This window comes from Serinus canaria, chromosome 3, assembly GCF_022539315.1.
Source record: "Serinus canaria isolate serCan28SL12 chromosome 3, serCan2020, whole genome shotgun sequence".
Lineage (NCBI taxonomy): Eukaryota > Metazoa > Chordata > Aves > Passeriformes > Fringillidae > Serinus > Serinus canaria.
Window position 1 is genome coordinate 80,890,286 of NC_066316.1, and position 13,618 is coordinate 80,903,903.

The 13,618-nt window shown below is 40.8% G+C and overlaps 1 protein-coding gene across 1 annotated transcript in view; it reads right to left on the reverse strand.

Annotated features, from left to right (window-relative positions):
• Positions 1-1,616: 1,616 nt before the first annotated feature.
• SH3BGRL2 (SH3 domain binding glutamate rich protein like 2) overlaps positions 1,617-13,618 on the reverse strand; it is a 38,118-nt gene continuing 26,116 nt past the window's right edge. Inside the window, exons 3-4 of the mRNA XM_030235762.2 lie at positions 7,043-7,123; positions 1,617-5,930 (exon numbers count right to left, since the gene is read on the reverse strand). Of these exons, the coding sequence (XP_030091622.2) occupies positions 5,916-5,930; positions 7,043-7,123 (96 nt within the window). The 3' untranslated portion in view covers positions 1,617-5,915. The remainder of the gene's footprint in view (positions 5,931-7,042; positions 7,124-13,618) is intronic.

Genomic DNA, 13,618 nt, shown 5'->3' on the forward strand with positions numbered 1-13,618 from the left:
TTTGCCTATGCTGCACCATGCAGCCTGAGCAGGCTACTTCAGATGAGACCATCAAGGTAGCTTCAGTGACAGCTTGGTTGAAGTCTAGGGGATGAATTAGGCAATTCTGGCACCTGAAAAGCAAATCAAGCAAATGAGAGTTCAGTAGGACCTTGTAACAGCCCAGACTGGCTGCCCTGGGGTAGGAATGAGATGCAGACAGACTGGCACAAACGTTACTGTACAAACACAGTGATGACTTCCAAGTGCTTTTTTTACACTGACACTGCCCTGGCATAGGGAGCAGAGGCAGAGCTGGGATGCACAGGATGACAGCCAGTGGCAAGGCGTGCCACACTGTGTGACCTTTGTCTGCTTTCTGCTCTCTGTGTGGTCCCCAGCAGCCAGGTAGGAGGAATGGCAGTGCCACTGGTTTTCACACAGAGTGCAGGCTGTGATGCAACACCAGCACGGTGACACACTGTAGGGGGATAGAATATCAGAAAATAAAGACAGTGTAGAAAGTAATCTTACCCCTAAGGAGTTGCAGCTGGGCCAATTATCAAAGATTAGGAACAGGCCTGACTTTAACAGGCCACAGATGTAACCAATGGGAAGAAGAGTGCTATAAAAGAGTGGGTGGGCAGGTTGAAAAGGGAACTGGAGTCAGCTGGCTACCTTGTGAGGAAGAAAGGGTCAGTGCTCTGAGGAGCTGCCCACAAGAAACACCAAGGTATGAAACTTCTCTGATAAGGAGAAAACAGTATGGAACCCCTGCATAAGATGACAACAACACAGAACATCGTTTCCTCTGCAAATCAAGGAGACCCTGCACACCCATGCAGCAAAATCTGTCTGCTTCTACCCACCGTGACATAAGAGCTGAGCTGCTACAGCTCCACTCACTTCAGAGCAATGCTACTGATCCTACAGCAGCTCAGGATCCCACTGCAGGCATTTCAGACTTGCCAATTCCATCTGTACCACTTTTATGCATCCTGCCTAAAGCAGATGGCTCAGAACCTAGCTCCAAGGCACAGCAAAAGTCACAAATGGAGCTTTCATGGCAGCAACCACAATAGACTGGGCAAGTTTTAGACAAGAATGAAAAGGTATTAAAAACTATTTACTAGACTGAGAATCAAGAGAAAACTGCAATTATGCAACCTGTACCTTTGGTTAGCCACTTAACTGGTAAAATGTATTAAATTACCTTCTATGGGTTGGTAAAGTGGATAGGCAGACCAGGAACTCACATTCATTTGAGATGTAAAAAGCAGTGAAGGTTTTAACCCTAGGAACAAAACTTCATTGTGTGAAAATTTCCTGTCCCCAGTTCTAAGCCACCCCAAAGGATCTGCCCTTTATTTCCAGGTAACCCAAGTATAAGAAATGGAAGACAATACATCATCCCTTTTTTTTTCTTTACTATTTATCTGGGGAGACCTCAAACCAGCAAGTATTCTGGACACATTGCAATTCCCATGCAGCCACTGGGATTAAAAGGCAATTAACATCTTACAGAATCAGGCTCACCCATCCCAGGTGAAAAGTTCTGCAGTGCTTCCACCTGCAGAGGCTGCCCAAACCAAAGCACCAGGTTGCCACCAGAGCAAGCCACAGCAAGAATAAATAAATATTTTTTTTGTTGTTTATTTTAGCATATACAATACAGTGCAAATTTCTGTTTTGAATTGCAGTTTATTAGATGAACACAGTTTAATACATAACGTGTACGCAACCTAGGATGCAACATGCTCCCTCCCCTCCCGAGTTACAGAACACTGACACTGTGAAGGGGAACACCACGTTTGTGACCCCACAGGGATGTTACAGATGGCTGGGAGTGGAAGCTTTGCACACAGGTAGGTCTACACAGGACAGGATTACACACGTGAGGAAGAGGTGAAGACGAGGAAGAAGGGAGTAAGCTGGATCTGCCCTGGCTGAAGGACTGCTCTCAAGAAGATGTTCTCTGTTTTCCCTCCCAAATTCCTTAGGGAGCAGCAGGGTGAAGCATAGGCCATAATGGAGCTGGAGTCCTGTGGGAAGCAGTGGTGTATGGTGTCACATGTGGCACTGCCAGCCAAGGGCCCCTGTGAGGACCACTGCTCAGGGTGCCAGAGCCAGCTGTGGGCCACTCTGCACTGGGTCCTCCACTCGGGCTCTCTGTGAAGGGTGAACATATGGGACTCCATCCTTCTCCCACTGTGCATGCCAAGGTGTAGTGAAATCATGAATAAGTTACTGAAAACTAACGAGATTTGGCATTTCCCTGGTGATCAGCCCACTCTTGCACTCCCATGAAAGGCCACAAGGCAATTTCAGGGTCCTACTTCTGAATCATGGTATTGCCTGAATAGGACACCTGAAATAAATGGCCTAATAGTGGAAAAGGACAGGGAAGGACAACCAAGAAATCCACTGTGAGCTTGGCAGCTACTCTTCCTTTCAGTGATAGCACTTGGGCTGCTAAACATTAGATTCAGACACTATTTTAAAGAAAGTGTAAACATGAATTTATGGGCTTTACTCCAGGTTCACTTCCCTTGGAAAGTTTGATTCTAGACAGTCAACAAAAAGGAAAAGAAAAAAAAAAAACAAAGTCACCTAGGAAAAATCAAGAGCTCAGAAGACTCATCAAAAACTGTTTCAGTCTTACAAAGCATGTGCCTTTTGACTCAGGCATCAAAATAAATTTACTGTATTATTAAAAAATAGCAATATAGAAACTATGCCTTTCTCAGTTCAAAGCTTAAGCACATCCAAGAAGACCCCACAGAAACAGTCCTCCTTCTGGCAAGGCACTATCCAGTAGTGTGTGGCACAAACAAAAACACCTCTATCAAAGCCACTGATACAGTGAATGTGCACGTGCACGTCAGCCCACACAGCAACCTTAGCTAGGGACAAAGATCAAGTTTCACTCACACTGCTCTCCATTTTAAGAAGTGGGGTACTTATAAGGACTAGCTAGAAATTGGGATCATTTGGTTCTTAAGCATAACTTTATATGCCAAAATCTTAAAAAAAGAATTTCCTATTTCTTTCAGTAAATGTCTCTAGATTCTCCAGACCTTTTCAGTTATCTGATAGCTACACTTCATTACTACAAAACTGATTTAAAAAATTCCTGATCATCTTATGTAACAAACTAGAAGTCTACTTGCTTTAATTACAAAAATAAGGCTGTTGTTCAACAGACAAAATTCACATCCAAACATAGATACTTTTTTTTTTAACTAGCTATTTATAATTCAAAAGCACACATTCTAAGGACTTACACTGCCAATCCATGCAAGCAAGCAGGATATCTCTGGAGCTAGTGCTGTCCTCCATACAACTGACTAAGCCCACACACATGCTCTGAAATAAGCCGGGTTTACCTAACAGCTGAAACAAGACTAACTCTCCATTAAATGAGAGCCTTCTATTCTACAATTATCAAAATTCAAATTGAGCTTTGTGAAATTAATTTCATCCCTGGAGAAATCCGTGTGGTTTTTCCTTTCACATTAGTAAGCCTGGGATTTCATCCAGGATTACTTATGTGTATATGCCTACACACTTAGGTAAATTTTTCAGACCTGGGACTTCAGGCAGTTCTCAAAGTTTACAACATATCAAGTACATGATAAATCCAGGATGGCTTCTCTGTAATCAACTGCAAAATTACATACATTTATATCTCTATTAAATCACTTACAAAGTTAAATATTTTACCTTCTTTTTAGAAATAGTTCTATTGAATGTGGTGAAGTTAACAATGTACAGCTCCACCTCATGTCATATTCCCTTCCTATAGTGAGGCTCAAGTCTCATGAAAATATGGGATTGGTTACAAGAATGTCACAGTTCCTTGACACAGACAATATAATTCTTAAAAATGTATATACATACATCAATGCCCATTCAGGATTCCTCTAGAGAAGGTGCTCTGGCAAAGATTTTGACCAGTAAATACAGCCACAGACTTCATATCTGTGTGTGCTCTTGCTCCATCTAGCTCTTTAGCTCAGCTGAGCAGCCAGGTTTGTTCAGTCTGGTAAGAAGAAGGCTAAGAGGTGACCCAATGGTAGCCTACCACTATCTCGAGGGCCATTAAAAAATAATGGTGCCAATCTCTTATTGGGAGTGCCACAAAGACACAGCAAAGGCAGAAGCCTCAAACTAAAGCCTAGGAGTCAAAGCTCAACTTACAAAGATAAAATTTTCACTGCAGGAAAGCACTGCAGCAATGTCACAGGTTACCTAGATAGTTATGAGATCTTCATCTCTGGATATTCTCAATGCTCTGCTAGACAAACCCATATCTATTTCAACCTAGTGTGGTTCTTTGGCCTGATTTTGACAGTGCTGCACCAGATGACCTTCAGCTGTCTTTTCCAGCTGACATGTCTGGTATGCCATGATTACTGATGTCAACAGAACATGTGATTTGTTTCACAGTGTTGCTTTTGTTGTGATAGTGCTGCTTTCTGGCAGTTTTTACACGTCTGGCTTCCTTCAGACCACACAGTCTGAGTGATGCTGTAATTGCAAAGTAGTTTTTCTACATAGTGGTTGTCTCCCATTTACCCAGAGACACAAGGACATTCACTGTGGTGGCACTACCTTGCCAGTATGAAATCACTGTAGTAAAAGCTACATCACAGCATAGCTGTTATTTATGGGATTTGTTACCAGATTTGGTATCCAGATTTGATTCAGCATGCATAATGCAATTTTGCTTCTGTCTAGCATGCATAATAATTATTGACAAGTCATGGGCCTAGGTTCTGCTATGTGCATCAGTGCAGTCTCACTGGAATAATCTCCACTTCCTTCACTTGTTCCTCAGCTGAACAACCTCTCTGGGCTCATTTGGCAAAGCACACACTCAGCTTTCTCACTGTCTTCGAGGCACCCCCACATCACCACATCTGGGGATATAACCAGGACAACAGGTAGGCAAGTTAGGCATGCTCTTGGACCATGGTGGAGTGTTTAACCATCATGGGAGTGAAACCTGGCTCTCAAAGTATCCCCTCGTCTCTCATGTGGCTTATGGTGAAGCTGTGTGTTATTGAAGGTAAACTGAAGTTTTGGCAAAATTTCATTTTAAGACAATCCAACCTTGGGTGTTACGACTTCCTCATTTAAGAGATAACTTCATATTATCATTAGCTATGAGACCCCTTTAGTTCTTCTGGACTCTCCAGTATTTCCACCAAGTGTTTTGCTGAACATTTCACCTGCATTTGGAAACATGTCAAAATATTTCACTTTGGCACCTCCTTCATGATAGCCACTTGTTTTAAACAGTCAGTTGCAATGTGCATCATTAGACAAATCAAGTCTTCATTAACAAGATTAGCAGCCCATGTCTCTTAAAATAACCATGATCTAGAATAAACATTGCAATAAATAAATGTAGAGCAAAAATATGGCAGTTATTGGCTTAGACTGAGATCTCAAGATTGATGCTTTTTACCTTCTGGATCACAGCCAGCACAAACATCATAATAACCAGCAGCACTTCAACTATAATGATGAGCTCATTTGAACTACAGTAATGGAAAGAATTAAAAAAGGTAAGGAATATGACTATATAAGGATACCCATGAATGATACAAGCCCTACACTTTCACTCCTTATTCTCAAACACACGTGGCTGTTGGAATATCAGGGCCAGTTGCAAAAGCAATCAAAACAGAAAAGTCAAAACATCAATAGTGAGCGTTTTTACAAAGGAAGATGAGTAGCCCAGCCTTAATCCTACTTCATATGCATGTTATTAGCTCCACATTATTGGAGAGCACCATCTCATGGCAAGCAGACTACTACTACTGACACATGTTTGCTCTATCACAGTGATCCATTAGGGAAGCTGTTATGTGCTGAAGAATAGAGTCACTCATTCAGGAATGTGCTTGTTGGTACTTCACATGGGCTTTCTAGGGTTCTGACTCCTATTGAAAAGAGAAAAAATAAAGAGTATTATTAATTATTATTAACATAATATTAATGTTATGAATACATTGTCATCTCCCATCCCTGTGACCCTGGCACAAAAGGTGACCCTAACCCCAGACCACCTAGGAGATGAGGATGCATCTCTCTGAAGTACCACCAGACTGAAGCAAGAAGTTTATAGGGAGACCTCTCCAGGCCTCCAACACCATATTTTCTAGAAACAGAGCTGCATAGAAGCTGCTATTTCAGATTGCGTCAGAAGATCATCTTTTTCCTAGGACAAGTTCTCCAAACTACAAAGTGAGGCAGGCTGCCAAAATAACCTGCTTCTGTGGTTCTCTGCTGAGGTTGCTTCCTACTGCTGTCCTTCAAGGGGTCCAGAAATAAATGAATTCCTGCCAGAAGAGCTCTATAGATACCCAAGAGCTACCCCCCAGGCCTGAAACAGTACTAGTACCAAGTACATCTATTTCTACAGTATCCAAGGAAAGAAGAAACCTCCCCCCTCTGTGTCTGGTCTACTGCCAAAAGGTGTACCACACAGTCTGTTCAAACTGTCCAGACTTCCATATGGCAATAAAATTTCCTCTGTTATACTGCCCTCAGCAGAAAGATGTTACTTGACTTTGTGTTTTGACCTCCAGATATGTGTTTACTGAAACTGAATTCAAAAAAGTTAATATAAGTTAATATAAGTTAATATAAGTTCTGACTACTCCAGCATTTCAGCATTAAATTAATTAATGCCTAATGAATAAATGCTGAGCCATTATGCCAGACTCCAGAAAGTCCAGTGATTAAGGTTCTGACTCCTGTTATAATAAAGCCAATTGCTTACAATTTAGAATGATAATGTGAATGAGAATGTAATCTTTAAATTTATCTGCTGTCCTAAGTTACTCCCATGTATATGCTTGTTTTCATTCAAAATGCTTTACTTTTCCTTACAACCATCTTGATTACTTCATAGCACCAGGGTGATATGAACAAAGTATGGCTCACAGAAGGGATGCATCCAAACAAAGAGCTCCATCCCACACTGGGATCAAAGAAAATTCAATCTCAACAGCTCAAGAATTCCATGAAAAGTCTGCAATACTACACTGACCTTTGATGCCAAAGTAGGTTTCAGTCCAAGAAATGAGAATACAGTGTTGCTCTCCTTTGATTCAAAAAAGCCATCATAATCCTAGAGATTTAAAAGAAGAAAAGATGAGTCAACATTTGTATTCCTATTTTCCTTATTGATATTACCACACCTTGTATTAGAATAAAGAGTGACATGTAGTAATGCTCAGAAAAATATTGATACTTACCCCTATTCTGCCCCCCAAACCTAAAACCTAAACTGCAATGATATCACAAACTACAAACTACAGGGGAGAAGAAAACCACATAAATTCTCTGACTTCAACATCTCTCACTACTTTGACAGGAAAGCATAAGCATCAAAAGAACCTGCATCAAAAGAAACTCTATTGTGGGTATATTTTAAAGGTATTTAAGTGCAGAATTTCTCCTAAAACCTCTATGATGCTCTAGATGAAGACACTTTGCCAGCATTTGAGCAATGATATACTGCTATATCATTGTGAACTGGGATACTGTGCAGTTGCATAATTATTCAAACAGCCTCAGCCTCCCCAAAAACACAACCATGGCTGCACAAGGGCAGTTTCTCAGCCTGATCCTCTACACTAAAAGCACCTGTGAAAGACACCAAAAGGCCAGCAGGAGTGTATAATGGTCCTCAGGCCTCAGATATACTGGCTGACATAATTAGAAAGAGTAAACCTTCTTAAAATGACTTTTTGTTGTTTTCTTCATAAAACACGGCATATGCTAACTTGGGAATTAAAAAAACTTTACAATTAATTGCCAGAAAGTAAATCCAAGTAAAACAGGCACAGCAACTAAGCCATGTTGTAAACTGAAAGATTACTGAAAGGATTCCCAACTGTGCCATGGATTAAAAAGGAACAATGTAGTCACTGAACACCTACAGGAGTAATAAGTAACGCTGAAGCTCTGCAGAAAGATGTTTTATTAAGCCCTTGACCTCTAAAGATGAGACTTCAAAAGCTGCATGGACATATTAAACCTTTAAAAGGTCTGTTCTGACTCTTCTAAGGCAGATAAAAACCCGTGAGGGATGCAGGCTATATAAGCAACACACAAGAAGACAGCTTTTGATCTACCTGAGAAATAACCTTCATTTGCTCCATGGGGCCCATTGACAAGTGAGTCACACTCTCTGGAGCTGAAGGTAGGGCAGCAGTGGATGAGTACAGCCCACAGCCCTCTCTTTAACATCAGGGCAGGTCTAAAATGCCTGAAGATGCCCATTACAGCCCTGTAAACCACCAGCAGCCAACCTGCAGGCAGGCAGCTGTTGTGGCAGACACCTTTGTGGGTCCCTGCCAGGAATACTCTCCCTCCTAAGCACCACAGGCAGCCTTCACTAACCCCCAGACACTTCTTTGTCCCAACAGTTTGTCCAAGGAAGGTTCTGTGTTTGTTCAGGTGAGTCATTATCTCTCAACACCGTTTTCAAATGCTGGTATTCTCCTGAAGATTCTTAATCCCAGTACTTCAATTAGCTCTAGAAGTATCACCACTGTAAAACCATGGGTTTTTTCACTCTTTGGTAATAAACTGGTAAGAAAAACAGAGCAGAGAGGGACTCAGGAACTGAAAATAATGTTGTAAGAAAAAAGGCTGCACTTGTGGCTCTGACAGTGACTGAGGCTCAGCTAATCCACCAACACCATCTGTTTAACCTAACCTCAGAGTAATTAAACCCTTAATAATAAAAAGCTGTCTTCAAGTACTAGTTATCATTTTACTTTCAGAATTATTAGGTCCTGAATTTTTTTTCTGCATTTTTACTCATTAACAAACCTGGGTTCAGTTACTGAAAAAACTGTGAAAGTTAAATGGTGAGCTAAGTCTATGTTTGAAAGAGCACAAAACCCAGTGGATTGATTCATTTAAAAGGACCTGAATATTTAAGAACCACAAGAGATTATCCAACAGAAGCAATCTCCCTGATGTTCTGAAATATCTGCATTGCAAAACGTATTTAAATCCTATCGACACTTACTTTCATGGGTGGTGGGTGAGAAGAAGATTCATGCTTTTAGATAAAGTAGAAGTAAATTTTAAATAAGAGAATTTCCTAGTGATGTCTGCAGTTACAATCTATGGTCTCAAAATATTCAAATGTGAAACAAAAAATGGTACAAAAAAGCATAATAGTCCTATAAATTTTTTAAGAAATCACTTTAGCACAGTAGTTCAAGAGATTATCGGGAAGTATGATCTCAATGACACTTGTGTCATGAGTGGTAGGAGTTCAAAGTGGGCATCCCTGGCTTTTCCTGTAACACAGATGAGATAAAGCATGCTCCAAAAACACCCTGCCTTTGATCTCACCATTAGAAGGACAGGAAGTCTGCAGATTTGGGCCACGTGTAAAGACACTAAATCCATGGGTGAGGACATAAAAATTCTAATCTTAATAAAGGACATCACACTGCTACCAGCAGTAGATGCAGAGGCTGAAGAATTAAACAACACAAACTCAGTGAAAATGAGAATTTCATACTCAGGCAGGAGCCTAACTCTGGTGACCCAATGGGTTCCATTTGGGAATACTCTGTGGACATGCTGCCTCCCACAGAGGAAGGACACCACCATTCACTGGTTTTGGCAAGGCAGAAGTTCCCTCTTTCTGCAGCACCCTACACCACCAGCAGCAAGTTACTACAACCCTCTTGTCACTGTCTCAAGCAGCTCTACCCAGGAAGTGCTGTGGCTTTGCTGGAATCAGTGCAGTCCTGCCCCTGTGCAAGGAAGTAGCTCCCATTATCAATGGGAGGCACTCAGACAGCAGCAGTTAACTTAAAAATATACAAGTACAACAAACTAATACCCACTGCCCCACTTCAAAAGGCAACTATGTGTAGAAATATAATTTTGACTGGAGCATTTTAAATTATGGAACTTGGTGCTTTCCAGAGCTGCTAATCACACTTCAATAATGTACAGAATTCTGGCAACATCAGTAGCTGATCAAAACTGACTAAAAACTGAGTACTAGAACTAGTAGGACATGGAGACAGTGCACATGAATCATCAGCAATGCAGAGATGCTCAATCCCTCTGGAGAAGTTGAAAAGCCAAAAATACAGATGATAAATCCCATAACTGAGGGTATGAAATGTTACCAAGAAAGACAAATGCCAGTTAGGAGGAAAAAATATACCTCAGGATGATTTAAAGGGATAAAGAAGGGACAGGAGTATAAAGAAGGTAAGCAAAAAGCTATTTCAAGGCAGAGAAAGGGTTTTTCAACAGGATAACAACTAGCTGACTGCTTTAGGTATGGTTCCTCAGGCTTGAAGTTGGTGGCAGGTCCATCACCCACCACTTAACCTGAGCAGGACACAGCCTCTCTGTTTGAACACCTCAACAGTTACAGCATTCAATGCACTCAATGAGCTGCTAGGGAGTGGATTAGCTGACCTAATAAGCTCTTGCTTTGTTGAAAATAAACTGAAGCCACTGTAGGTGAGCTGCTTGCCTGCAGCTTACCTATAAACAAGCAAAATCTTGTTGGCCTTGTGTGGCCTAAAACTCTGCTTTGCTTTCCCAGCCCCCTGGAAAGCTGGGGAAGTGACTCTAAACTAGGATAGAGAGACAAACTGTGGCTGCAAAGCTCTTCAGGACCAAAGTTAACCCAGAGGGTAAGGGGAGGAAGGCTAAGAAGGTTGTGAAGCTCACTGTGGTGGCAGGATGCTTGGTACTAGATGTGTTAGTGGACACATGGAATACACTTCCAGAGCATACTGAAAATGCTAAAGGTTTCCACCAGAAGGTTCAAATTAATGAAACAAAAATGTAGTAAAAATTACTAAATATGTTAAAGTGACATTTATTTCAGAAAAATAACTAGAGACAAGGAAACTACTTGATCATTTTATATCTTGACTTGTTTGTGGTCTTTCCTAGGCTTATGGCCACTGTTGGGACAAAACTGGGCTTGATGGACCTTCAGTCTCACAAATGTAAGGCCATTTATGCTGATCTTACGGTGCATCATACACTAAGTTTTAAAATTATCATAGAATCAGAAAATTATTTGGGCTGCAAGAGACTTCAAAGACCATCTAGTTCTAGCCCCCAATAATCAGCAAGGCCATGTGATGTTGCCTGTTAAGTAAATGGTAAAGGGAAAAAAAAGAAACCAAAACACAAAACAACTCAAGCCTCCAAGCCTCACACTTCCACAGCTTTGTTTCTAAAATTTGAATCTTTGCAGCTTATCCTGGAAATATAAGATGCTGCAGCTGTTTTTCACCTCTTTAAAACCAGATTAATCAAGGACAGGAGAACTTTGTTAATGTCTACCTTATGCAGTAATCCCAAAGACCAACTACTGCCCAAATGCTACAGAAAACTAACATCAGCTTAGTCTTTGAGACACTGGACAAACATTCAGGAAATCTGACACAAATGTCTTAGGTTCTTCTGGCCTTCATGTGGGTTTTATGTAATTTACTCCAGTAGGAAAACCACTGGTCCTTGGGAATTCTCACCTCTTTAGGAATCCCACTTCCAGGGTAGTGGAAGGGTTCCTCTTTAGGAATCCCACTTCCAGGGTATTCTCTCAACAGCAATGGCCAAGCTCACAAAGCTCAAGCTGGCACAGCATCAGCTGTACCCCAGCTGTGATGATCACTAGACCTTAAGTGTGATGTAGTCCTTAAGTGTGATGTATTCCTGGAAACCAGATCACTGCAGTGATGTAATTACAGACACTGCTATAATTAATTTGGCTCAGGATTTTGTTAAGCAGGTATACTCAGGATTGTTTAAATAAACACTGTCACTGCTGGGAGAAACTATTTACTGCACACCAGAGTTAAAACTGGCCGTACTGCAGATCAGCATAAATAATTATTTGGGCTTCAAGGAACATAACAGAAACATGAAGGCATTGGATCAAAGTAAAACATTAACACAAAGTAGATTTACAGTTAGCAATTTTAGCTTCACTAATGCACTGAAATTAGAAGAACATTACATCTAATGAACTTTCAAAGACAGCAACCGTGAATAAAATTGTTTCCAATAAGTTTCTTTAAACAAGCAAGTTGGTTTTGTTGCTGTTTGCTTTCAGTTGGCAACAAGAGCGAGTTCGTTAAACATCTCAGACAAATCTTTATTGCTTACCACACCAAGAAGCAGAAAAATGAGAAACCCACCCAAATGTAGCTTGCATAGCTTTTCCTAAAGATTTTTTAAGTGCATTGATTACTGGACAACACTTACAGATTATTCTATTGGCATGGTGTTCAAATTTATTTCTCTTTGTCAATATTTTTAGTAAAAGATTATCATCTCTCTGTTCTTATAAAAGGGGCAAGTAATAGTGAGGAACTCATAATTGAAACACATTGAATCAGCACTTTGCTACTGACTGAGTTAATGCTGTATGCCATTGAGAATGAGCTGTTAACATCCTCCCTGAAAAGGGCAGTTCAGTTCTCCAGAGCAGATGACATTCATTTACTGATCTGATTAGGATTACAATGGAAAACTCTTACGCAGCACAGCTTTCCTTGGAGAACATGTGTGCATGTGTGAGTCTCTTCTAATATTATATAAATATACAAATAAAAGAAGATCTTGTCTGTACAACACAGAACAAGCTAAACATGACAGTTTTCATTACCTAACCTTCCGATAAGATCTCTGCACAGGATTTTTAAAGAGCTTATAGAATTGACTCTACAAAGCAACTTGTTGCTCCTCTACTAAAGACCAGATGTTTGTTTTGGTAATCTTTCTAGTTGTAGCCTTCCAGAAACAAAGGCTTTAATCAAAGGGAGCAGATGTCAGCCACAGCTCTATTGTTTGGACAGTACAGGACAAACTCGGGCTGATGTGATGTTTGCCATTCAAGCAGCAATGGTGCCAGGGTACACAGACATCAACTGTCTAAGAACTGGTATCCCTCACCTCCAATGCAGGGAGTCCAAATGCAGCAGGGCTTCCCTCAGACAAGCACTGAAGACCTCAAATTCAGTGCCTAGTGCCCACCTGGGGTAGGGTAATAATCAGGGGAGTTAGTGGCAGAATCCCTAAGTACTGTGGATGGTAAGGGCTGTCACCTCCACCTTTGGTGCACCTTCCAGCTCACTGTGTCATTTTACAAATTGTTTGGATAAGAATATTATCAAATCAGACCACGACAGGAATTTGAGAAAGAGAGAGATGGAAATATCAGGGAATTAACTATGGCAGTCAGCCTGTTGCATGAGGTAATGACTAAATGACACAAAATGACCATGCTGCACAGAAGCTCTGCATGCACATATTTTAACTTGGTCCCAAGTGGAACAGTAGTAGACTGAATTACTTATTTCATCCTGGCTGTTCCCTGACAACAGCCATGGCCTTTTCTAGACATTGCTCCAAAATACTGCCTCATCTGTATTCTGAGCAATACTATGTGACTTCAAAGTATTACTGCCATTTATTAAGATTTCTTAGCCATTCCTCATATATAATTTATCCTCTATTTTACAACTCGCCTTGTAAAAAGACTTTAGTTAAAGTAGTCCAACATCTTCAATAATAAAACCTGTTTTATCAAGAAAGTATGGCACAATAGAAG